Genomic DNA, 24,015 nt, shown 5'->3' with positions numbered 1-24,015 from the left:
ACTTAGCTCACTTTAGCACCTTCAAACTATTAATTTTTAGCTTTGACTTTCGCTATGTGACCGTAGTCTATAATGATCACCAGGCTTATGACTGTGCCTCTTGGTGGACGATGACCCCGAACCGTGACCGTTGAACCGTCGTACGTGCCACGAATTCTCCACGCAATGGCCCGATAACGCCACCCCTATGGACGTCCATTCATGACTGCACACAGCGTGCTCTGGTGGTGGCTAGTGGCATTGTTCTACAGTTTATAGGGAAGTGTCTCCTACTGGCTGCGTTCGTGAGGATTCTGTGACGTTTTACCTTTTACGAACATTTAAACATTTTCTTGGAATTTAATAACTAAATATACGAAAACTACACGCGATTAATCTCACCAATCTTGGACGCAACGCTTACACTTGTTACAATATTTTAATGAAGAACTCAAAACACTAATTATTTATTTCTCCGATGATCCAGTGCTGACAACGCTGTCCCGTAAGCGATAAACAGATCACCTGCATCTGTCTGATTGAAGGGCTATCAACAGCGAAAAAAGTAATATTTTGGGCTGAAAATTTTCCAAAATAAAGATGACATGTTGCTTAATAATATACTGAAATAATTAAGTTTATTTTAATGTTCAAAGAATTTACAAGAAATTCTCTTTTTTAGAGATCCAAACAGGTGTCCCCCCTTGAAGTGATTTACAGCTGTGGGCTGTTTCATCACTTGAAAAGGGGAATGATTCTAAGGACGTTGCTGAGCATATTACTAGGAAATCCTGTAAAGAGTTCCGAGTTAATTAGTCAGATAGTTGAAGCACATACATATACACACTAATCCAGGCTGTTCGGTTAATTTTGAACTACAGAAATGTTCGGTGAAAGTTGAAAAATCAGTGAAAAATCCAACAATACGTAAATTTAATCCGAAGTTGTTACAGGCTTGTTCTGCTGTTCATAAACCCGGTAAAATTCGGCCACAAAACCTGTGAGCTGAAAATACCTGGGAATGTCTTTACGTGGCCGTGGGGATGCAAAAAGAATGTCGACGAAGAGAATCGATCAATGTTGCTTAGGACCTAGGATACAATGTTCAGCTTGATATCAGTTGAACTGATGCATCTCTAAACAGAACGAACGCTTCGTGTGGTAAGTGGTTCTGGTCCGTGCTGGAGTGGGTGGTGTTGCCGTTTATGGAGCGTTTCAGCTGTGCTGTCAGTTGGTTGATAGCCAGCTGAGGCGCTACAATTAGATTTATTTTATTTTGCGAGACAGAATGGGGTCGACTTATGAAGGCCAAGTCTCAAGTATTCATGTCACACTCCAGAAGGCGAGCGGAACATGGTGATCGATATGAGAACTTCGTTGATCTAGAGAAAATGTAGGTAATGTCGGTCTACATGTCCCTAATTTGGGCCCATACATAAATTCAGCAATCGACTAAATTTTCAATAGCCACCAAAAATATCCATTAGTACCGTCATAATGACGCGTTCATCTAGATAAAATTGATAAATAACAGACTTTTAGCGATGGGCCAATCTTAGATCCATAGGCCAACATAAGAGCCATTTCCCCTGTATTAATTATTTCGTTTTGATTCCAGAAAAAATAAGGACCTGTAAAAGGATTCAGATCAATTTCAGGGAAGTAGATACATTTCAGAAAATCTTCAAAAGTTTCACAGAAGTCCAGAGATCTTCAGAAAAACTTCGAGAAATTCATAGAAGTCCATGGAACTTTAGGGTGGATCCGAAAGCCCACGAACGTTTCTTGAACATTAGGAAATTTTGGGAACATTTCAAAGAAGTTTCATAATCTCTAAAATTTATGGAACTCCAGGAAAGTTCCATAAATTTCATAAAAATAGCGGTAAATTTTTAGAAGTTCCCAAATTTTCATAGCATTTCAGAGATGTTGAGAAATGTTTTGAGTTCTTTACATATGTTCAGAGAATTTCACGGAAGCTTAGACACTTTTAGGACAGTTCATGGCAGTACCTACAACAAGCTTCACGAGAACTGTAAACTTTTTAGAGAGGTTTCTAGAATTGCAGGAAATCTTCACTTTTTATCATATTCGAGTTCTGAATATTTAATGACACCCAATGACACTTAACACTCGCACAACATTTGATAGTTGCAATGTGACGTTAACCATACATGTTCGGAAAATCAGTAAATTTTTTTAACTGTTTCTACACATAAGTGACGTCCGCCATACATAAGTGGTCCAGTAATAATTATGATAATTTTCGGCATCATTGCGAGGTTATACAAAAGTATATGTTTTCTGAACAATTCACTAAATGGATTTGTGTCACATTGTCATCTCGCGGCAGTACAGAGGAGATCCATAACCGTTCGGAAAATTAAGGATCTTTCGGAAAGTTAAAAAAGAGGACTCTGTGAAGGAAAATGCTTTTAGTTGTGAGCGTATTTTCATAGACAAAAGACTTCAATTCGACTCACAACCACATTCAAGATCCAGAAATGCTGTCTTAATAATGAACGATATCTTCACCACAGTAAAGATTTCTTCTTCTTCTTCATTTTTATATATGGATGTTGGATTTTAGTGTTCGTGAGATGTCGCTTGGAGTTCTCTATATCACCATGTTGAAAAATCAACTCACTTAAATTCAATATGATCCCCAGCATCGATTTCGGAAATCTATTACGATTGATTAAGTAGTAGAAGAATTCTTATTGAGATGATATTATTTTCAATTTGCCGCGAAATTTCAATTTTTTGTCCCATAGTGCACCGCACAGGCAATTTCAGCAAATTGCTGGATTACACAATTACCTATTGCCGAATCGTTTGGAGCGAAACGACGACGGCAAAGCATAACAAGGTTTTTGCCAACAACCAGTGGCCTAACAGCGAAACTCCACCGACGCACTTGCTTTGTTTGGTTTGGAAGCATTTTTGTTCAAATTTACAATGCGAGCTCTTTAATCTTACTGCCCACAGCAAACTTCTCTTGATTACATGCATATTTATCGCCATCAGAACGGCACTCGTGCCGTTTTCCGAAATGCATAACGTAGCTAAAGCGGTTTGTTTGGACAAACCGAAAAACAAGCAACCCTCTCAATCACTGGCCGCTCGTTTCCAGTGTGATTGGAGTGCACGAAGATGTCACTTGTCAACACGGGCAATAATGGCAGCAGCTAGTGACGAACCTCTTCTTTGCACAACACGTGCCGAAGTGATAGTTGCTCGTTGATTGTTCAATGAAGAATCACAGGAGAATTACTCTTGTACACGTCATTTAGTCGAACAATGTGCTAATTGTTTGTTTTGATTTATCCCGACGTAAGTTGTTCGATTTTATGGCATCCCTACCCTGGTTTGATGGTGGGACCGTCAGCAGCGCGGGATGAGAACTGTGTAATTTGCTTGCAATTTCAACTTCCTCTATGAATAGAAATGAAGTGGCGTAATGTATGCAGTTAATCCTGTTTGCATGTAATTGCTGGTAGGTAGCGAATGAATTGAGTGAGACAATGCTCGGACAATTTGTCATTCAATTTGTTATGTTTTGAGAGTTGGGGTAAGGTTTTTGAAATGTTAAAATTTCTAGATATTATTGAAGTGCCTCAGCTTTGGCTTTAGAGCTCCCTATTGGACTGGAATAAATAGAAATGGTTCTTACGGTTGTTACGATTGCGTTCCTGCATAAATTGATCTTGGTTATCGTTCTTACCTGAAATGAAGAAAAAGAGGAGAAATACTTGTTAGCGACAATGTCATTTAGTACGAAGCTAAATAAGATGGGCTTTTATTTATAAATAATTAGGAGTCGAATTGACTTCACACCCAAGCGAAATACGTTAGCGATCGAAAGTAGAGTTGTTGCACGGATAACCTACAAATTATAGGTGAACGTTGCTAGAATTACTCCACAGCCACAGGCAGTATATGAGCAAGTCAAACGCTCACTTTATTGCCTGTAGATTTGAAGAAATACTTAAAATATCTTCATCCATTGATTAGTTAGGTAAATAAGTTTGTCTAGTACTGTCGCATTAATCGCTCAATTTAAACTTCTATTCAATTTTCACACTGCCTTACTCTAGCAAAACTATCAACCTACCCTCTTCAGAAATTTCACTAGCTAATAAATTATCACATCATATACAATTTCATCCCAACTATGCAAATATATTATGCTCATATCTCTGCCATTTTATGACCGATTTTTGATCTTTATAAATCACTCAAGGTGTTGGTCACTCCACACAGTGTGCCAAAAATACAGATAGGCACAGCTGGGCGCTTTCATTGGCACATCAGGGGATAAGTCACTCAGCATATTGTGCCGAAATTAGATTCGGCACAGCTTAGGCACATCCATCGGCACACCTTCGGCACAATTTCGTAGGCATTGGATTGTTGTAAATAAAATGGGGGCGCTGCTGGACAACTGTTATTGAAGTTTTTCACAACATTACGTGCTGTTTGACTGACTGAGGAATTGAGATCAGCAGTTCACTTATAGATCTAATGTAGAGTAGGCTGATGCAAAAGAGGCTTTAAATTAGACCCCATAAATACTCTTAATTCAAATAATGCTGCAACCTCACACAAAACTACAGAAGTCTATTAATCATCTTCTATAGTCGGTCTCCAACAATGTTCCCCTCCGGTTCCAACTCTTTCCGGCCGCTGATAGAAGGTTGCTTTTCACATCACGAAAGGCTAGGTTGACAAAACCGTGACTAAATTGAATATCTCGGCTGCCAAACGGTTTCAGTCAACATGTTATACATATTCTCAAAGGAAAATTCTGTTGAATCGATTGGTGGTAAACTCATTGGCCGGAGACTTTTGCTTACCGATATAGAGGGCCAGGATCAACCCGAATTCCCGGTAAAGTAGCAAATGCCACTATCTATCGACATAATTTTACACTTTACTTAACGTATATTACTGGAAATTGATAGTACTAAGTATATATGGTGTAAAGACACCAAATACGCCCTCAGGTAAACTTTACTGGTCTAAAGGAGGATCCGGAACGACCGATAAAGTGGCCACATTATAAAAATTGTCCTAAAACCATGCCATTTTTTCTATGTTTTTCAAAATCAAGAGATCCAAGCGTATTTAATATGGAAACTATATTTTTGGGTATAGTGGCTACAGTACTGGACAAAACAAATCATACACCCATATTATTTTTCTTTGGACCTCGATAAATCAGGTAGATTCAAACATAAAATAATGATTTGTTCTGCAATACTTCTGTATGTGTTTCGCTAAAACTGTGCAGGTATAGAATATTCAATATATTGTATGACTTTCTCAATCATCATTTATAAGTTGTAAAAGGAGAATTTCGAGTTGGACAAAATAAATCATACGCCTGATTTCTTATTGAAAATTCTTGTTTAATTCAACTTTCAACTTACATTTTAACACTCTCAGTATTTGGTATGATCACCCCGTCTTGGCATACTTTCGACGAGGTTTTGTAGATATCCTGAATCGGTATTCTCCCACGCTGCTTCAAGTGCTCCAAAATAAATGTTTTTGTTGGAAACCGATGCTTTATCCACTTTGTTGTCCAAGTAAGACCACAAATTTTCAATTGGGTTCAGATCGGGAGATTGGGGAGGCCATTCCAGCGTTTTGATCCGATTTGATTTGAAAAATGCTGTTGTTTTCTTCGCTGTGTGCTTTGGGTCATTTTCTTGTTGGAAAATGTAATTGGATTCCAGGCCAGTTTTCAGTAGCGAAACTTCCAGATTTTCACTTAACAAGTCAATGTACACATCTGCAGTCATTATTCCCTTTATATGAGCCAAGATTCCAACACCAGACCACGCAAAGGTCCCCCATACCATGATATTTCCGCCTCCGTGTTTAACCGTCTTTTGAATGTATGGTTCCTTAAGAGCGTCACCGGAACCTCGCCAAAACCTTGATCGCCTTTTCTGTCCAAATATCTCAAATTTGCTCTCATCCGTCCACAGAACTCGTTTCCAGAAGTCCACAGTCATTCCGGCGTACTTTTAAGCAAATTCCAGTCGCTTCCGTTGGTTCCGCTTGTTGATAAAAGGACGCTTCGATGCCAAACAGCTTTTCAAACCGCTCTCATTAAGTCGCCGGCGAACAGTACGTCGACTTACATTGAGATCCATCGATTCCACAATATGCTTCGACGAATACTTCGGATTCTGCTTAGCCCTTCCGAATGTCATCACGATTACTTGTCGCACGATGACGTCCTTGCCCGGATAAATTCCTCACAATTCCTCGTGTTTCGTACTTTTTCCATATGTGCTGAACAGCTCCAATTGAGATCGAGCACTTTTCGGCAATTTTCCGAAAAGAAATTTCTTTTTCACGATCGCGAATCACCAAATTTCTAACATCGAGCGAAATCAGCTTTCCCGACATTTTTCACTTTTAAAATGACGCAAACAAAACACAATGGTGCGATGCGCACGCTTCCCGGAACAAGAACTGTCAAATATTAAAGGGTGATACGGTCAAAATTTGGTCAATATCAACTTGACGTATTTCTTTCAATTTTGCATTTAAAAAACCTGAACACCCCTCATTTTGAAGGTGAGTGTGTGTAGAATGTTGCTCCTATTTTGATTTTGGAATTCACTCTTCAGTTGTCAAAATGCCGTCCAAGCAAGAAGAGCAGCGTATCAAAATTTTGCTCGCGCATCGCGAAAATCCGAGCTACTCGCACGCAAAGTTGGCAAAATCGCTAAAAGTTGCCAAATCAACCGTTACAAATGTAATTAAAGTGTTTGGGGAACGTTTGTCGACAGCCAGGAAGTCTGGAATGGGGGGGAAATCGAAAACCGGAAGCCGCTGAGACGACAAAGAGAGTTGCCGGTAGTTTCAAGCGAAACCCTAACCTCTCTCTCCGAGATGCCGCAAATAAGCTGGGTGTATCGTCTACAACCGTGCATCGAGCCAAAACACGAGCTGGACTATCGACTTACAAGAAGGTAGTGACTCCAAATCGCGATGATAAACAAAATACGACGGCCAAAGCGCGATCCCGGAGGCTGTACACGACGATGCTGACGAAGTTTGACTGCGTGGTAATGGACGACGAAACCTACGTCAAAGCCGACTACAAGCAGCTTCCGGGACAGGAGTTTTATACGGCAAAAGGAAGGGGAAAGGTAGCAGATGTTTTCAAGCACATGAAACTGTCAAAGTTCGCAAAGAAATATCTGGTTTGGCAAGCCATCTGTACCTGTGGCTTGAAAAGCAGCATTTTCATAGCTTCCGGGACTGTCAACCAAGAAATTTACGTGAAAGAGTGTTTGAATAAACGTCTGCTGCCTTTCCTGAAGAAACACGGTTGTTCCGTACTGTTTTGGCCGGATTTGGCATCTTGCCATTACGGTAAAAAGGCCATAGAGTGGTACGCCGCCAACAACGTGCAGGTGGTTCCCAAGGACAAGAACCCTCCCAACACGCCAGAGCTCCGCCCAATTGAGAAATACTGGGCTATTGTCAAGCGGAACCTAAAGAAGACCAAAAAAACTGCTAAGGGCGAGCAGCAGTTCAAGGCAAACTGGCTTTCTGCGGCGAAGAAGGTGGACAAGGTGGCTGTACAAAATCTGATGGCAGGGGTCAAACGTAAGGCCCGGCAATTCGGATTTGGAAAAGCGGAAGCCTAACTGAATATTTTTCCTGAATTTTATACTAATTGAACTTGAAAAAGAAATTTAATTTGATTTTTTAAATAAACGATTTCACCGATTTACACGCGTTTTCCCTTGACCAAATGTTGACCGTATCACCCTTCGCCGTGATGCCAAATCTTCAGATTTTGGTTTTATTCGATGGCTAAAAAATAAAATCTTAGGAGTGTATGCACAAAAGTGAGCAATATGTATTTAAATATGTAACGAAAATAGCTCATTGAATGCACCATGAGAAATGCTTGAACTTTTCTGAATATACTGCTGAAATTGCGTGCAAAATAGCAAAAATATGATGTAATGTACTTTTTGGGGTTGAGCGTATGGTTTATTTTGTCCAGTACTGTATATTCTAGTTCTCCGGATAATCAGAATTGACCGATAAAGTGGTAACATTATAAAAATTGTCCTAGAACCATGCGATTTTTTCGATGTTGTTCAGAATCAAGAGATCGAAGCGAATTTAACATGGAAACTATATTTTGGGGTATAGTGGCTATATTCTGGATCTCCGGATAATCTGGATTGACCGATAAAGTGAATTCCGTTCCGCACATTTTTTTCCTTTGAGAATATGTATAACATGTTGACTGAAATCGTTTGGCAGCCGAGATATTCAATTTAGTCGCGGTTTTGTCAATTTTTGCCCACTGTGCAGCGCTTGAAATAGAATATTTATAGACTTGGCGGCGAACAAGTCCCAGCGAAGTGTAAAGTGATCGGTGTTTTCCATTGTGCCCAGCGTTTGGAGCAGTTCGGTAAGCATTTCAACATCGCGATGTTTGCAATAATTCTCGTAGAACTGATCCGAACGCAGCTTTTAAAACTCTATGAGGTACGAATTGATTATGGAATCCGATCCGCACATAAGGTCGTAAGGGGATCGGTGTCCATACAAAAGCCACCATCTGGCCGTAGTAGTTTAATCAGTGGTCGTTTACCATTATTGGTTCATCACCATCTTCTTCTTCTTCTTCTTCATTCCTTTATTTAACGTCGGTCTCTGTTCCGCAATCTAGTGCCAATGCCAATGACCGACGGACATCGATTTGCCATCCATTGACGGCAATTGAATGTGCAGGAAAGCAACTTCCATCCATTGACGGCAATCGAATGTGCAGGAAGGCAACTTCCACACCTGCGTAGAATATCGCACCCATTCAACACACATGAGCCATGACCAACGGCTTTTTATGCCTCAGAAAAATCCCACCGACCTCGGCTGGGATTGAACCCAGGTGGTAAGAAAGCAGTCACGCTTACCACTACACCACCGGCGCCGGTCATTATTGATTCCTTAAAACTTCACCACTTTGTTGATCAGCCAACCGGCATTCAGTTCCATGATTCGTTTCTCATCGTAACTGACATCGATGAATTCGCCATCGATGATCACTCGGACCATGTTCGGAGGTAGACTCTTCACCGGTGTGACAGTGCCCCAAGCTTTTACATGTGTTCTCTGGCCGCCACTGCTTTTCACCAGAGACATCATTCTTCTCTCCATTTGTCCGATAGTTGGACTGTCTGACCGTGCTGACATATTAAGTCTGATTCCGATTGAAACTCCCACTGGAACGCTGGCGACGCATCTTTGACTGAGTCGATCCTCCCGGAGGCGTTCATCAGAATCTGAAGAGCATCTGGACCAGTTTCTTCTGATAATGCATGCTCGCTTCGTCTACTTACCACCCGAGCTCGTCTACTGGTTCATCCGAGTCCTCATCATACTTCAATCTAGTAGAAGTTATTGTCCCCGGAGAACGTTCTCGCTCGAAGCTTCGATTCGGTGGCTGAGGCCGTTGCTTATTAGGTTCAGTGTATTCCTTTTCCTAGAGAATTTGAGAGCAACGAACCAAGAGTCACGACAGTTAGAATCTGGGATAGGATTCCACAGCTTGTTGTTTTGTTTCTTCAAAACAAAACATGTGAACTGTCAAATTAACCGGGTCGCCAAACACACCATTATACACTCTCGGCACTGCCGGCACACGTGAGGCACATATAAAAATGTTGGCGCAAAATACGTGTGTAGAGTAGCAATGGGCGATCTTGGATCGAAACACAAAAGATCGATTATTTTGGTTCGATAATCGATTTTTTTAATCGATTTCAAAAACGACAAAAATCGACTGGATCGATCCTTTTCCTTCGATTTTTGTTTCGATCCAACAAAAAAAAAATTCAGTGCATTTGCATTTGCAATTTAATATTGACTTGTACCTGGACTCATCAGCTCACGCTCGGGCAGTTAAAATTGTGTCTGAGTAGATCTATAGTACCGAAAGAGTATACGATGATTGCACACATCTGTCCCCCCACCAAAACCAACCGGAGGCCTTTGGGATATTCATGACGAAATGGTAAAGAAAGTTATTAATCTACATACATTCACTTCGGATGACATATTTCAGGTACCTCTGCTATGTCAGATCTGGATCGCCATTGCTCGAGATTATTTATCAAGAATGGTAACAAGTGTTCCGTCAGAGAGGCTATTCTTCAAAACTGGCGAAACCACACAGAATCGATACCGGCTCAATGCAAAACGTATGGCTCAATAAGCTTTCTTGGGATTCCTCTCGAATGAGTTTTGGGATATCTGAATTAAGTACTTTCCGTACTTACCTGATTTTGCACTCCGACCATCTAAACGTTTTGTTTCATATGTTAATCTTTTGTTTTTCAAATCGTTTATTTAATACCAATAAAACGAATATTATAACCTGTTAAATCACCTACCTAATCAAGAATCCTGAGCAAAAACTTCCACGTGTCAAATGAAATCAAAATTGTCATTTACAATATTCTCACGTAGACCATCCGTTAAAGAGTTCGATCCGAGGTACACAGTAAAGACCGTAAAGCATGGAGGTGGTGGCATCATGGTTTGGGGCCATTTTTCTTGGTATGGAGTAGGTCCCATTTTCCGTATTAATTCCATCATGACCAGATTTGAATACAAAGAAATCATGGAGGAGGCTATGCTCCCTTATGCAGAAGAGAACATGCCTCTTATATTGAATTTTCAGCAAGACAACGATCCGAAACACACTTCTAAGTATGTAAAGGACAGTCCGCATCGTGCTCTCTTGCCGTGCGGATCTATTTGCTTTTTGCTTAAGGAAGTGTTACTACTACCTAAAGCTACAACAAATTTAAACAGCACTTTTCAGTGCTCAACCTGTAAAAATTTTCTACCTTGTTCAACTCCTCTTATTCCTCTTCGATCCTTGTTTGGACCCTACCCGAGGTAATCCTTCTTGGATATCGATTTGGAAAATTCCTCTTCGATCCTTCAGATTCTTATAGTAATCTGCTTGGAAGTCGATTTGGATAAAACATTTACTGCCGTCATGGCGCCTAAACGCAAAAGAAAGGGGCAAACTCTTGACCCCCCTTCTGAAGAAATTAATTTGAGTAATCAATTTGATTTGCTCACGGATGATGAGAATGATCCATCATCCAAGAAAAATTCTAGTAAACTTTCCCGGCTTAATGCCAAGAAGGAAAAGATTCCCCCTATTGTGATAGCCACCACCGATTTCCATGCTCTTCGCATGGAACTTTTGAATTTCGTGAAAGTTAAGTTTTCACTACAAATTGGACGTCGGGGTGAATGCCGTGTATTGGCTGAAACCTTGGACGGATTTAAATGTCTTCTCAAGTATCTTACTGAGAAGAAGCACAAATTTTTTACTTACGACACCAAAACTGAACGTGTGTTCAAGGTTGTCATGAAAGGACTGCCCAGTGGTGAATCCCTGGATCAGATCAAAGATGAACTGGCAAAATTACTTGGAGTTGTGCCACTCCAAGTAATCAAAATGAAAATGAAATCCCGTCCTGGCGATTCGCGCAACGGGATTTCTAATGATTTTTATTTAGTTCACTTCAAGTCTAGTGAACTAAACAACCTTAAGGCCTTAGAAAAAGCTAGCCTTATGCTCCATGTCCGAGTGAAGTGGGAACACTTCAGGAAGACTGGAGGAAATTTCCAAAACCTCACCCAGTGCCGTAAGTGCCAGGGATGGGGTCACGGAACTAAAAATTGCTACATGCCAGCTAAATGCATGAATTGTGGTGATTCCTCTCACGCAAAGGACGACTGTCCTGTGAAGGAAGATCCTAAGAAATTTAAATGTTCAAATTGTGGTGAAAACCACAAATCCAATTTTTGGGAATGTAAGACTCGCAAAGCGATCCTACAATCTCGTTCTAACCGACAGGTAGGAAACGCTCCACGTTTCCGACCAGGTACAAATTCCTCTGCTGTTAACAACGGTCAGCGAGGAACAAATTCTACATTCGTACCCGTAGGTACAAATATCACCCCTGCTTCAAATGTTTCATCTGTACCTACTCCCCTCGCTGCTAACAATGTTCAGCGAGTTAATGGAGCTACCTATGCTGCTATTGCAGCGGGTAGAAATCAAAATACTAACCAACGTTCTAATGGAAATTTTGACAATTTTGACTTAGGAAGCATTACTGCCCCCAAAATGGAATTTTTACAGAATTCATTAATTGACATGATTTCTGATATGCTTAAATCTAACTCCATGTTTGATGCTATTCAAACTGGAGTAAAATTTGCAAATAATATTGTCATGACTTTAAAATTCAGTAATGGATTTTAAAGCATTAAATATTGTAAATTGGAATGCTCGATCTCTTAAAGATAATGAAGACGAGCTATTTAACTTTTTAAGAGTTCATAACGTGCATATTGCCGTTATAACTGAAACGTTCCTTAAACCTGCCCATAAGGTTAAGAAGGACGCAAATTACTTGATTTATAGAAATGATCGTCTTGATGGACCCTGTGGTGGCGTTGCCATCATTATTCATAGACGAATCAAACATAAAATTCTTTCTTCATTTGAAACCAAAGTTTTTGAAACTTTGGGGGTTTCTGTTGAAACAAAATTTGGACAACTTACGTTTATAGCTGCCTATTTGCCATTCCAATGCGTAGGCCAGCAAAAGAATTTTCTCAAGGGTGACCTCCAGAAACTTACCCGTCATAGGTCTAAATTCTTCATTATTGGTGATTTTAATGCAAAACACCGCTCATGGAATAATGCTCAAAGCAATTCCAATGGTAATATTCTGTTTGATGATTGTTCTGCAGGTTATTACACTATTCAATATCCAAACAGCCCAACATGCTTTTCTTCTGCAAGAAATCCCTCCACTATTGAAGTGAATTCCGTTCCGCACATTTTTTTCCTTTGAGAATATGTATAACATGTTGACTGAAATCGTTTGGCAGCCGAGATATTCAATTTAGTCGCGGTTTTGTCAATTTTTGCCCACTGTGCAGCGCTTGAAATAGAATATTTATAGACTTGGCGGCGAACAAGTCCCAGCGAAGTGTAAAGTGATCGGTGTTTTCCATTGTGCCCAGCGTTTGGAGCAGTTCGGTAAGCATTTCAACATCGCGATGTTTGCAATAATTCTCGTAGAACTGATCCGAACGCAGCTTTTAAAACTCTATGAGGTACGAATTGATTATGGAATCCGATCCGCACATAAGGTCGTAAGGGGATCGGTGTCCATACAAAAGCCACCATCTGGCCGTAGTAGTTTAATCAGTGGTCGTTTACCATTATTGGTTCATCACCATCTTCTTCTTCTTCTTCTTCATTCCTTTATTTAACGTCGGTCTCTGTTCCGCAATCTAGTGCCAATGCCAATGACCGACGGACATCGATTTGCCATCCATTGACGGCAATTGAATGTGCAGGAAAGCAACTTCCATCCATTGACGGCAATCGAATGTGCAGGAAGGCAACTTCCACACCTGCGTAGAATATCGCACCCATTCAACACACATGAGCCATGACCAACGGCTTTTTATGCCTCAGAAAAATCCCACCGACCTCGGCTGGGATTGAACCCAGGTGGTAAGAAAGCAGTCACGCTTACCACTACACCACCGGCGCCGGTCATTATTGATTCCTTAAAACTTCACCACTTTGTTGATCAGCCAACCGGCATTCAGTTCCATGATTCGTTTCTCATCGTAACTGACATCGATGAATTCGCCATCGATGATCACTCGGACCATGTTCGGAGGTAGACTCTTCACCGGTGTGACAGTGCCCCAAGCTTTTACATGTGTTCTCTGGCCGCCACTGCTTTTCACCAGAGACATCATTCTTCTCTCCATTTGTCCGATAGTTGGACTGTCTGACCGTGCTGACATATTAAGTCTGATTCCGATTGAAACTCCCACTGGAACGCTGGCGACGCATCTTTGACTGAGTCGATCCTCCCGGAGGCGTTCATCAGAATCTGAAGAGCATCTGGACCAGTTTCTTCTGATAATGCATGCTCGCTTCGTCTACTTACCACCCGAGCTCGTCTACTGGTTCATCCGAGTCCTCATCATACTTCAATCTAGTAGAAGTTATTGTCCCCGGAGAACGTTCTCGCTCGAAGCTTCGATTCGGTGGCTGAGGCCGTTGCTTATTAGGTTCAGTGTATTCCTTTTCCTAGAGAATTTGAGAGCAACGAACCAAGAGTCACGACAGTTAGAACTTATAACTGAAACGTTCCTTAAACCTGCCCATAAGGTTAAGAAGGACGCAAATTACTTGATTTATAGAAATGATCGTCTTGATGGACCCTGTGGTGGCGTTGCCATCATTATTCATAGACGAATCAAACATAAAATTCTTTCTTCATTTGAAACCAAAGTTTTTGAAACTTTGGGGGTTTCTGTTGAAACAAAATTTGGACAACTTACGTTTATAGCTGCCTATTTGCCATTCCAATGCGTAGGCCAGCAAAAGAATTTTCTCAAGGGTGACCTCCAGAAACTTACCCGTCATAGGTCTAAATTCTTCATTATTGGTGATTTTAATGCAAAACACCGCTCATGGAATAATGCTCAAAGCAATTCCAATGGTAATATTCTGTTTGATGATTGTTCTGCAGGTTATTACACTATTCAATATCCAAACAGCCCAACATGCTTTTCTTCTGCAAGAAATCCCTCCACTATTGATTTGGTCTTAACTGATTCATGTCAACTTTGTAGCCAATTGGTTACCCATGCTGACTTCGGTTCTGATCACCTTCCAGTAACTTTTGAAATATCCCAAGAAATAATTTGTAATCCCAACAGCTCTACTTTCAATTACCATAGAGCTGATTGGGAGCAGTATCGAACATTTATGGAATATAACTTCGATCCAAACATTCCTTTGCAAACCAAAGATGAAATTAATTATGCTCTTGAATCTCTGACTACTTCTATAGTTGAAGCAAGAGCTGCCTCAGTACCAAAATGCGAGGTTAAATTCGATTCAATTATAATAGACGATGATCTTCAGCTCTTGATCCGTCTTAAAAATGTCCGTAGGAGACAATTTCAAAGAACACGCGATCCTGCCATGAAAGTTATCTGGCGGGATTTGCAAAAACAAATTAAAAAGCGATTCTCTGCCCTGAGGAACAAAACTTTTGAAAATAATATTTCTAAATTAGACCCGAGTTCCAAACCCTTTTGGAAACTCACAAAAATTTTGAAAAAACCTCAAAAGCCTATTCCAGCGCTTAAAGAAGGTGGTAAAATTTTAATCACAAATTTGGAAAAAGCTCAGAAACTTGCTAAGCAATTCGAGAGTTCCCATAATTTCAGTTTGGGTCTTACTAGTCCTATTGAGAATCAGGTTGCTCGGGATTTTCTGAATATTTTCTCTCGGGAAAATATTTTTGATGATTCCTGGGGGACTGATTTGGACGAAGTAAGGTCTATAACTAAAAATTTTCAAAATATGAAAGCTCCAGGTGATGATGGAATTTTCTATATCCTCATCAAAAAACTCCCAGAGAGTACCTTGTCTTTCTTGGTAAAATTATTTAACAGATGTTTCCATTTGGCATACTTTCCTGATAAATGGAAAAATGCAAAAGTTGTTCCAATTTTGAAGCCGGATAAAAATCCAGCTGAAGCTTCTAGCTACCGTCCAATAAGTTTGCTTTCTTCAATAAGTAAACTTTTTGAAAAGATAATTTTGAATAGAATGATGCTTCACATCAATACGAACTCAATTTTTGCAGATGAGCAGTTTGGATTTCGCCATGGGCATTCAACTACTCATCAACTCTTAAGAGTTAACAATTTAATTCGTTCAAACAAATCTGAAGGCCACTCAACTGGAGTTGCTCTTCTAGACATAGAAAAAGCATTCGACAGTGTTTGGCATGAAGGTTTGATTGCTAAATTGAAAAAGTTTAATTTTCCACTTTATATTATGAAATTAGTTCAAAATTATTTAACTGACAGAACTCTTCAAGTAAATTATCAAAATTCCAAATCTAATCGACTACCTGTTAGGGCAGGAGTTCCTCAGGGTAGCATTCTTGGGCCTATATTGTATAACATTTTCACTTCGGACCTCCCTGATTTGCCTCAGGGTTGCCACAAATCTTTGTTCGCTGATGACACAGGCATTTCCGCTAAAGGAAGAAGTCTTCGTGTTATTTGCAGCAGACTGCAGAAAAGTTTAGATATTTTCTCTTCTTATTTACAAAAATGGAAGATTTCTCCCAACGCTTCCAAAACTCAACTTATAATATTTCCACATAAGCCTAGAGCTTCGTTTTTGAAACCTAGTAGTAGTCACATAGTCACTATGAACGGAGTTCCAATTTCCTGGTCAAACCAAGTGAAATATCTTGGATTAATACTTGACCAAAAATTAACTTTTAAAGATCACATTGAGGGCATTCAAGCCAAGTGTAACAAATATATAAAATGTTTGTATCCTCTTATAAACAGGAAATCCAAACTTTGTCTGACGAATAAACTTCTAATATTTAAACAAGTTTTTAGACCGGCCATGCTTTACGCTGTACCAATATGGTCTAGTTGCTGCACTACCAGGAAAAAAGCACTTCAAAGAATTCAGAACAAAATTCTGAAAATGATTTTGAAGTTGCCTCCCTGGTACAGTACAACCGAAGTACATAGAATTTCGAATGTTGAGACTTTAGCACAAATGTCCAACAAAATAATTAATAATTTCAGGCAAAAATCGTTGCAATCCTCAATTGCAACGATTAATTCCCTTTATACTTAGATAAGATTTAGTTTTAGTGTTTAGTTTTAAGATATCAATTGTTATACTGACATGCAGGTTAAAAAACCTGTTTAAAATACTGAATTGCCAAGACATGAACAATGTAAAAACACTTAGATATATATCATAACAATTAAGGCTGGTAAGTTACTGCAGTAACTGGAGCACCTAGGTTAAAATGAAATGTAATTTATTTTGAATTTGGAACAAATAAAGAGTTAAAAAAAAAAAAAAAAAAAAAAAAAAAAAAAAAAGTATGTAAAGGAATGGTTTCGTGTAAACAAAGTGTCGGTTATTTCATGGCCTAGCCAATCTCCTGACATCAACCCCATCGAAAATTTATGGAACGAGCTTAAAATAAAGTTATCTGGTCAAGCATTTTCAAATAAGGATCAACTATGGACCACAGTCCAAAAAGAGTGGCATGCTATACCAAAGGAAACTTTTCAGTGCTTGGTTGAATCAATTCCAAGAATATTGAACAAGGTTCTACTTAACATTGGAGGACACAGCGGTTACTAAGCGTCAATAGTCTAATAAAACATACACGATTATTTTCAAGCTTTCTATACTATAGTTTTATGTAGCACATCTATTTCATTGACCAGGCATATTTTACATATGATTCTAATGAGTGAGTCATTTAATGTTTTAACTTTGAGCTTTCTCGTGCAATTTCTTAATTTTTATTACACTATCAAATGCTTAACTTTAAAGTCGAATAAAATGAAGTTGAATGAACATAAACTAAAATTTTGCATTTATTTTGCCTACACCTATTTCAATGACCAGCAGTGATGTATGTTACACTCACAATATTCACTGCGTACGTACTACACAATTTATTTCTAAATTATATAAAAAAAATGTCATAACAAGATAGCTTAGGTATGTAACGTAATATCAACTCTAGACTGAACTTGGCTTAATTTGCATCAACTTTCCTGTGATCCGTTATATTTGAAACATTTTTGTCCCATTTTGAAAAATAAATCGATTCAAAAGATCGATTCAAAAAGATCAATTCAAAATCAGTGATTAAATCGTTGAACCGATTATTTTCAAAGAAATAATCGATTCACTAAGATCGATTCTTGCCTCAAGATCACCCAATGCTAATGTAGAGTGACCACCCCTTGAGGTCACTTGAAAGGTAAAGGGCGACACATTCAACAGGGCATAACTTTTTTACCATTGGGTAAAAATCAACCAAATTTTGCATACTTTCTCATTGATGTGTATTGTGTACATGCTGTCAAACTCGAAGTCGTGTTTTTCGATTCAACGAAAATGGAGGTGAACCAACGCGAGTTGAGAGAACAAATTCTTTCCAAACACCTGGAATTTCCTGACCTGTCGCACCGGTAGTTGGGAAAAATGTTGAACATTCACCATTCAACCGTCTCCAGAGTGTTGAAGCGGTTCCAGGAGCGGTTGACGTTGGACCACGGCAAAGGAGCTGGAAGAAAACCGGGACCGGAGAACAAAAAGACGGAGGGAAAGGTGAAGCGGATGATTAAAGCAAATCCCAACGTCTTAAGCCGTCATTTGGCTAAAAAGATCGGCATGTCGCAGAGCTACGTCCAGAATGCAAAGAAAAGAGCTGGACTACATACATACAAGGTACAGAACTTCCCAAACCGCGATGAGCGGCAACAATCGACGGCTAAAACTCGGGCACGGAAGCTCTACGAGAAGATGCTGACAAAATATGGCTGCTGTGTGATGGACGACGAAACGTATATAAAAGCCGATTTTAAGCAAATTCCGGGGTTGGAGTTTTTCACCGGCAAGAGCAAGTTCGATGTGGACGACAAATTTAAGAAGAAGAAAATGTCGAAGTTCGCCTCCAAATATCTCATTTGGCAGGCCATCTGCTCTTGCGGACTGAGGAGTGAGCCTTTCGTGACAAAGGGCACAGTAAATGGCGAGATCTACAAATCTGAGTGCCTCGAGAAGCGCCTTTTGCCGTTCTTGCAGCAGCACGACGAAGCTCCGCTATTTTGGCCAGATTTGGCATCATGCCACTATTCTAAAAGTGTCCTGGAGTGTCCATTTTGTTCCAAAGGACATGAATCCGCCAAACTGTCCGGAGCTGCGCCCGGTGGAGCAGTACTGGGCAATAATGAAGCGGGAACTTCGGAAGAGCAAGAAGACAGTCAAAGACGAGAAGGAAATGTTAAGAAAATGGAAAAAAAAACTGAGAAACTGGTACCGGATGACACTGTAAAGACTTTGATGGAGGGCATCAAGCGAAAATGCGTTCAATTTTACACTCAAGGCTCCATCGATTAACTTTTCTTTTGATTTTTGAAGTAAATATATGTATAAAACTACCCTAAAATTTTGGTTCGATTCTAAACATTATAAGAAAATTGGCATGACATTTTCGGTGTCGCAATAATTTCGTGTTCGCCCTTTATTGGCGGAAACTTGGTGCGTAGGTAACTGGTTTAATATATTTTGAATGTTTTTTATAGTTAAACTTCTCTTAAAGTTACAACATTTTCCAAATTTCAGACTGCGACAAACCATACTGTGGGGTGACTCGAAACATTTGATCGAGGACTTAAGTAACCATTTTATTGATTTAAAGCATATTTTTAAATTTTCAACCGATCTTCCAATCTGTCCCCAAACTTATGATTCGGAGTGTAAAGAATCCGATCTGCCCATCTGTACTCTCAATTAGCTCGATAAAAAAAACGTAGTTAATCTTTGCAAATTAGATGCATTTAGCCCAGCGGAAGATGAATACTATTTGATCATAAACATCGAAAAATTGAGATTAATATTTATTGCCAGTAATTCTGAAAAGGATAAATCGATCCTTAATTGGTATAATTGCACCCCGTGAAGTTTTTTTGCTTGCCAATATTGCCATCCATTTAGTTAATGAATAAATCTTAGCAATCGATAGGATCTCCCCCCCAATCAGAAGTGGTCTTCTTTGACGTAGGTAATCGATCCCGCAACGAATCAAACTAACAATGGTCTAATGGTCCTATCAAGAATCTAAATCTCCCATCGGCGATCGCATCGTCTCGCCATATACCAATTCCTACTGCGTCCAATTAAGATCTGCACCACCGATAGGATCGATCTTCTCACACCGAGCGATTCGATATCTCAACAATAATCGAGAAACATGTTCGATAGCCAGGAAGTAATGTTTTAATAATCAAAACAAACATTCGAGCGCGGAACGCTTCGTCCGCCCATCCGTCAAAAGTGGTTGCCCGATGCTTCAGCGAGCAGAATAGGGCGGGGATCGTGGGTAAACATCTCATCCGTGGATCATCATCATCATCGCTCCTATGGAGGGTATAAGTTTACACATATGCTCGTCTCGTAGCTGCGCATCACCGAAACAGTTTGTTATTGATGTCCGGACTGAAGCATCAATCTCTAATCAAAACAAGCTCCTTCAGCGCAGAGAGCGGTTGTATGGTGATTAAAGTACCTATCTACGACCCTTTTGGGTGTAGGCATAAGCGGAATGTATTCATAATCATAACAGCGAGAGATTCGAGGGGAAGACAAACATGCCGCCACCATCGACGACGACGACGACGACGGCGGTGCGTGAGGAGGATCATTCCAGCCGATGATTGCGTTGTCAAGGTTGGCGGGTTGATGACTACCGCTAGGAAGATATGGGAAAAAATAGGAGTGGTTACTGAAGGATTGCTCTAAGCCGTACATCATGGCAGATGTGATCAATCAGTTCCAAAAATACTACATATTGCGATTTACGCATTGCATGATCATCGTTGCTTTATAAAGTTGAATTGACGTAAGGAACGTCTACAGTTCGATCAGCATGAAGATAATTTTAGAAATTCCACCATTAGAACATTTATTCATTATTACATATTTCTTTTGGTGAACCCAATTTCGTTAATAGAACAGAGGGGATCAAATTTGGAGTGGTTCTTACAAGGTCTTATAATATGCCTAGAAACAATCAGATGGCTTGTTATAACATCAAGGCAACATTTGGTTGAAATTTCCCTGTCCCTGTTGGGAAAAGGTATAGAGATCCAAAACCCCATTGAAATGAACTGGGTCTCCCAGACAGAACGACTCGGTCGATCTTAATCCATTCTCATGTCAACACATCACCGGCCCGGAGTGCATGTCAGACGATTTATTTCAGCAAAGTTCCTCAATGAGAGGTTATTTTAAATGAGTGCACATTTAGCATACGTTGACCACCCGCAGCGTCTGTTGACAGTCACGCAAAACGTCCCCCCCCCGCCACTGCGTAATAAATTTAGCCTAACCTAAATAGCTTAATCATGGCCTCATGAATCGATTTGTGATTCGTTGCGCTCGGGACCTGATGGGGACACCCTACTGCGACGGAATTGATTTCATTCGAATTTCAATTAATCACGCTCACCTATAGTAGGCAAATTACGGTCAAGTGGAGTTTCATTTCGAGTGTTTTTCGTTTCTGTTTACCCTGCAGATTAGCGACGCAACGCAGCAGACATGTCATCCGCAATGTCGTCGGATTCAACGAAGGCGGCCGTCCTGAAGCTGCTCGACGAACAGCAGCGCCCTTTTTCGCTGGCCGACATTTCCGAGAAGGTCAAGGAGCTGGGAAAGTCGTCCATTCAGAAGTAAGTGCCGGACTAGTTTGCTTGGGCTCAAACGGTGCAATTGTATTCCGGTAATTAAACGGTTCATTGTTGTTGATTCTGTTCCAAAACAGGGCCCTGGACAGCTTGGTGCGTCGCGGTAAGATCATCGAGAAGGTGTACGGTAAACAAAAGATCTACTGCATCGCCCAGGAGGATGGGAAACCGGAGGTGAGTGGCGGGTGGCAGCTGGGGGTTGAAAAGTTAAACTGGTTAGGTACTGTTAAGGTAAACCACCGCCGGTTTGTTGTTGGGGTTTGTCCGAGACCGTCACGGGGGGTAATGGCAATAATTGGCAGTAAACAAGTGAAGTCGTACTCGGATGGGCTGTGTTGGCGAAGGTTTTGCAGAGGAGTTACGTAGCATATTTTGGGGATTCAATATGGGTTTTTTAATTGGTTGAAAATTCTGTCGATCGGGATGGTTCGCTTCAATGCTGTCGCTTTGGATATTAAAAGCTAAATTTTCAAATCCTTTCATACATAAATTATGCATCGATCCTCTCATACAGGTAGATTTTCGTATCGTTTTCGTACTATAAATTACAATTGAAAAACTCATACATTAATTGTGCACCGTAATCTTGAATAAGCTCCACAGTACTTGTCAAAAAATTTCACACCTGAAATACGATCTAAACAACTTTATCCAACTGCTCCTATATGGTTACCTTAGCTTGGGTTCCATCTCATTGCTCTATTCCAGGTAATGAGAAAGCGGACTCGCTAGCGAAGGTGGGCGCAATGGAAGGCGATATTTTTGATCAACAAATCGCCATTGCGGATTTTTTTTTCCAATTACCCGTCAGCAAGTCCTCACCAACTGGCAACAAAAATGGAATGAGAGTGATCTGGGAAGATGGTTAGATTCTATTCTTCCACAGGTATCGAACAAGCCGTGGTTCAAAGGATTGGACATGAGCCGTGACTTTATACGTGTCATGTCAAGGCTCATGTCCAATCACTAATCGTTAGACTCGAATTTCTTCTGACTCGGGCTCACAAACAGCAATTTGGTAATGGCTATCACGATATCGACCACGTGATTTGGTCTTGCACCCTCCATTGTGTTGCTAGATCTGAGTTATCCGCATCCCTCAGGGCCCGAGGAAAATAATCTTTGCCAACCCGTTTACATTTAATTTATGTCTTTTTAAAACGGATCGATCTAAGGATTTAGTAGTTAGTGTCATCTTGTGTTCTCCCAAGTTGATAGCTGCCCGTTTGCGTTTGTCTTTTTCATCAGCATGTCGCTTAGTTCGAGATCAAGAGCACATTGCTCTCCAAACCCTGTGTTCTCGATCCGTTCCGTGACACCCAATTGTTACAATTATTACCCCTAACCTCGAGGTAGCTGCGAGTTTGTAATCTAAACCCTGAATATCGGCTCCGCAAAGCTACAGCAAATGAGCCTGGAGCTACACTCAAAATAATCGACACGTTGTTGTTACGTGAAAAATCACGCATGGTATCTCTTTTTCCTTTGCTGTAAATTTTACGTGGCCGAAGTAAACTCTACATGATACCACTTATATGTGAACCGAAACTTCTTTCGAAATCGTCAGATTTTTTTGTGAAGTTTACGTGAATAACACATATACAGATTCTATGTTCGTTTCACGTGAACCCTAAGTGATTTTCACATATGAAAAAATAAATGAGTGATTCACTCAAATTGCTGTACAATATGGCGCTAGTTCATTGTGCATATTTACATGCCATTGAAATCCAGATTAGTTTGGTCTTTACTGAGACAATTTCGAGTTGTAAGTATAATTAATTAAAATTTACACGGAGATCAATTAAGTTTGTTCCTTTTTTAGTATGACGACAAGGACCATCATTTATAGACTTTAAATCAAGTGGAAGTTATAAGCCGATGCATTTTTGTTAGTGTTCCTGTTCCCGATCCTTGCCTCTTTCGAATTTTTTTTAATGATATGTTTAATGCCAATGTGTTTGTTTTATGTATTATGTTTCTTAAAAAATAAAGAATACATTTTACTCGACATTTTATTTTAATCGAATCGGAATTAAATAATCAATTGGAATCTCCATGCATTTTATCGGAAGAATCACGTTACTTCTACGTGATAGTTCAGTGACGTTGAAGCTCACTGAATTGAGTACCTCCATATGAGAATCACGTAAGTCTTACATGAAAAATGCGATGTAAAAAATCTATCTATGTTTTCACTTAGAATTGATGTGAGGATTATTTTGAGTGTAGATTCGGCCAACAATTGTAGGAAAGTTGTGTGACTTGAGAAACGGTAGCAGTCGTTTCTTCAGGCACTCATTCATGTAGACTTGGCTATTTACGATTGTAGTTGTTACAAAAGACTTGCTCCGTTTTTCGCACGAACAAATCGTCCGTCAAATCATTAATTTCTTAGGGAACTTCGACACTTGCTGTGAGGGACTCAAACATCGAACTTGTCTTTCGCAGTCACATAGTGGCTTCCCAGAATTTGTTTGAAGTTTGCTTTTACGTACGTTACATCGTCCTTGATACAGCAGTGTGGTTTTGTCAACATTTGTGTGTACATCTTACGTGCTCGCATTCTAGCTGTTCTATTCTGTCGTTAATTGCAGT

General features: G+C 40.0%; 2 protein-coding genes across 10 annotated transcripts in view; one reads left to right on the top strand and one right to left on the bottom strand.

Annotated features, from left to right (window-relative positions):
- The window catches only part of sona (sol narae), a 499,516-nt gene that overhangs the window by 94,615 nt on the left and 380,886 nt on the right, over positions 1-24,015 (bottom strand). The window lies entirely within an intron of this gene.
- Positions 1-24,015, top strand: part of LOC135702387 (homologous-pairing protein 2 homolog) — a 369,039-nt gene that overhangs the window by 337,884 nt on the left and 7,140 nt on the right. For all 3 annotated transcript variants that reach the window (XM_065223433.1, XM_065223432.1, XM_065223434.1), the window contains 2 exons: positions 21,249-21,402; positions 21,495-21,591. In XM_065223433.1, the coding sequence (XP_065079505.1) occupies positions 21,272-21,402; positions 21,495-21,591 (228 nt within the window). In that variant the 5' untranslated portion in view covers positions 21,249-21,271. The remainder of the gene's footprint in view (positions 1-21,248; positions 21,403-21,494; positions 21,592-24,015) is intronic.

This window comes from Ochlerotatus camptorhynchus, unplaced genomic scaffold (assembly GCF_037179485.1).
Source record: "Ochlerotatus camptorhynchus isolate MF236.1 unplaced genomic scaffold, CSIRO-AGI_Acam_v1.1 ptg000192l, whole genome shotgun sequence".
Taxonomy (NCBI): domain Eukaryota; kingdom Metazoa; phylum Arthropoda; class Insecta; order Diptera; family Culicidae; genus Ochlerotatus; species Ochlerotatus camptorhynchus.
Note: the sequence above shows the minus strand (reverse complement) of the source record. Positions and strands in the feature narration are given on the sequence as shown.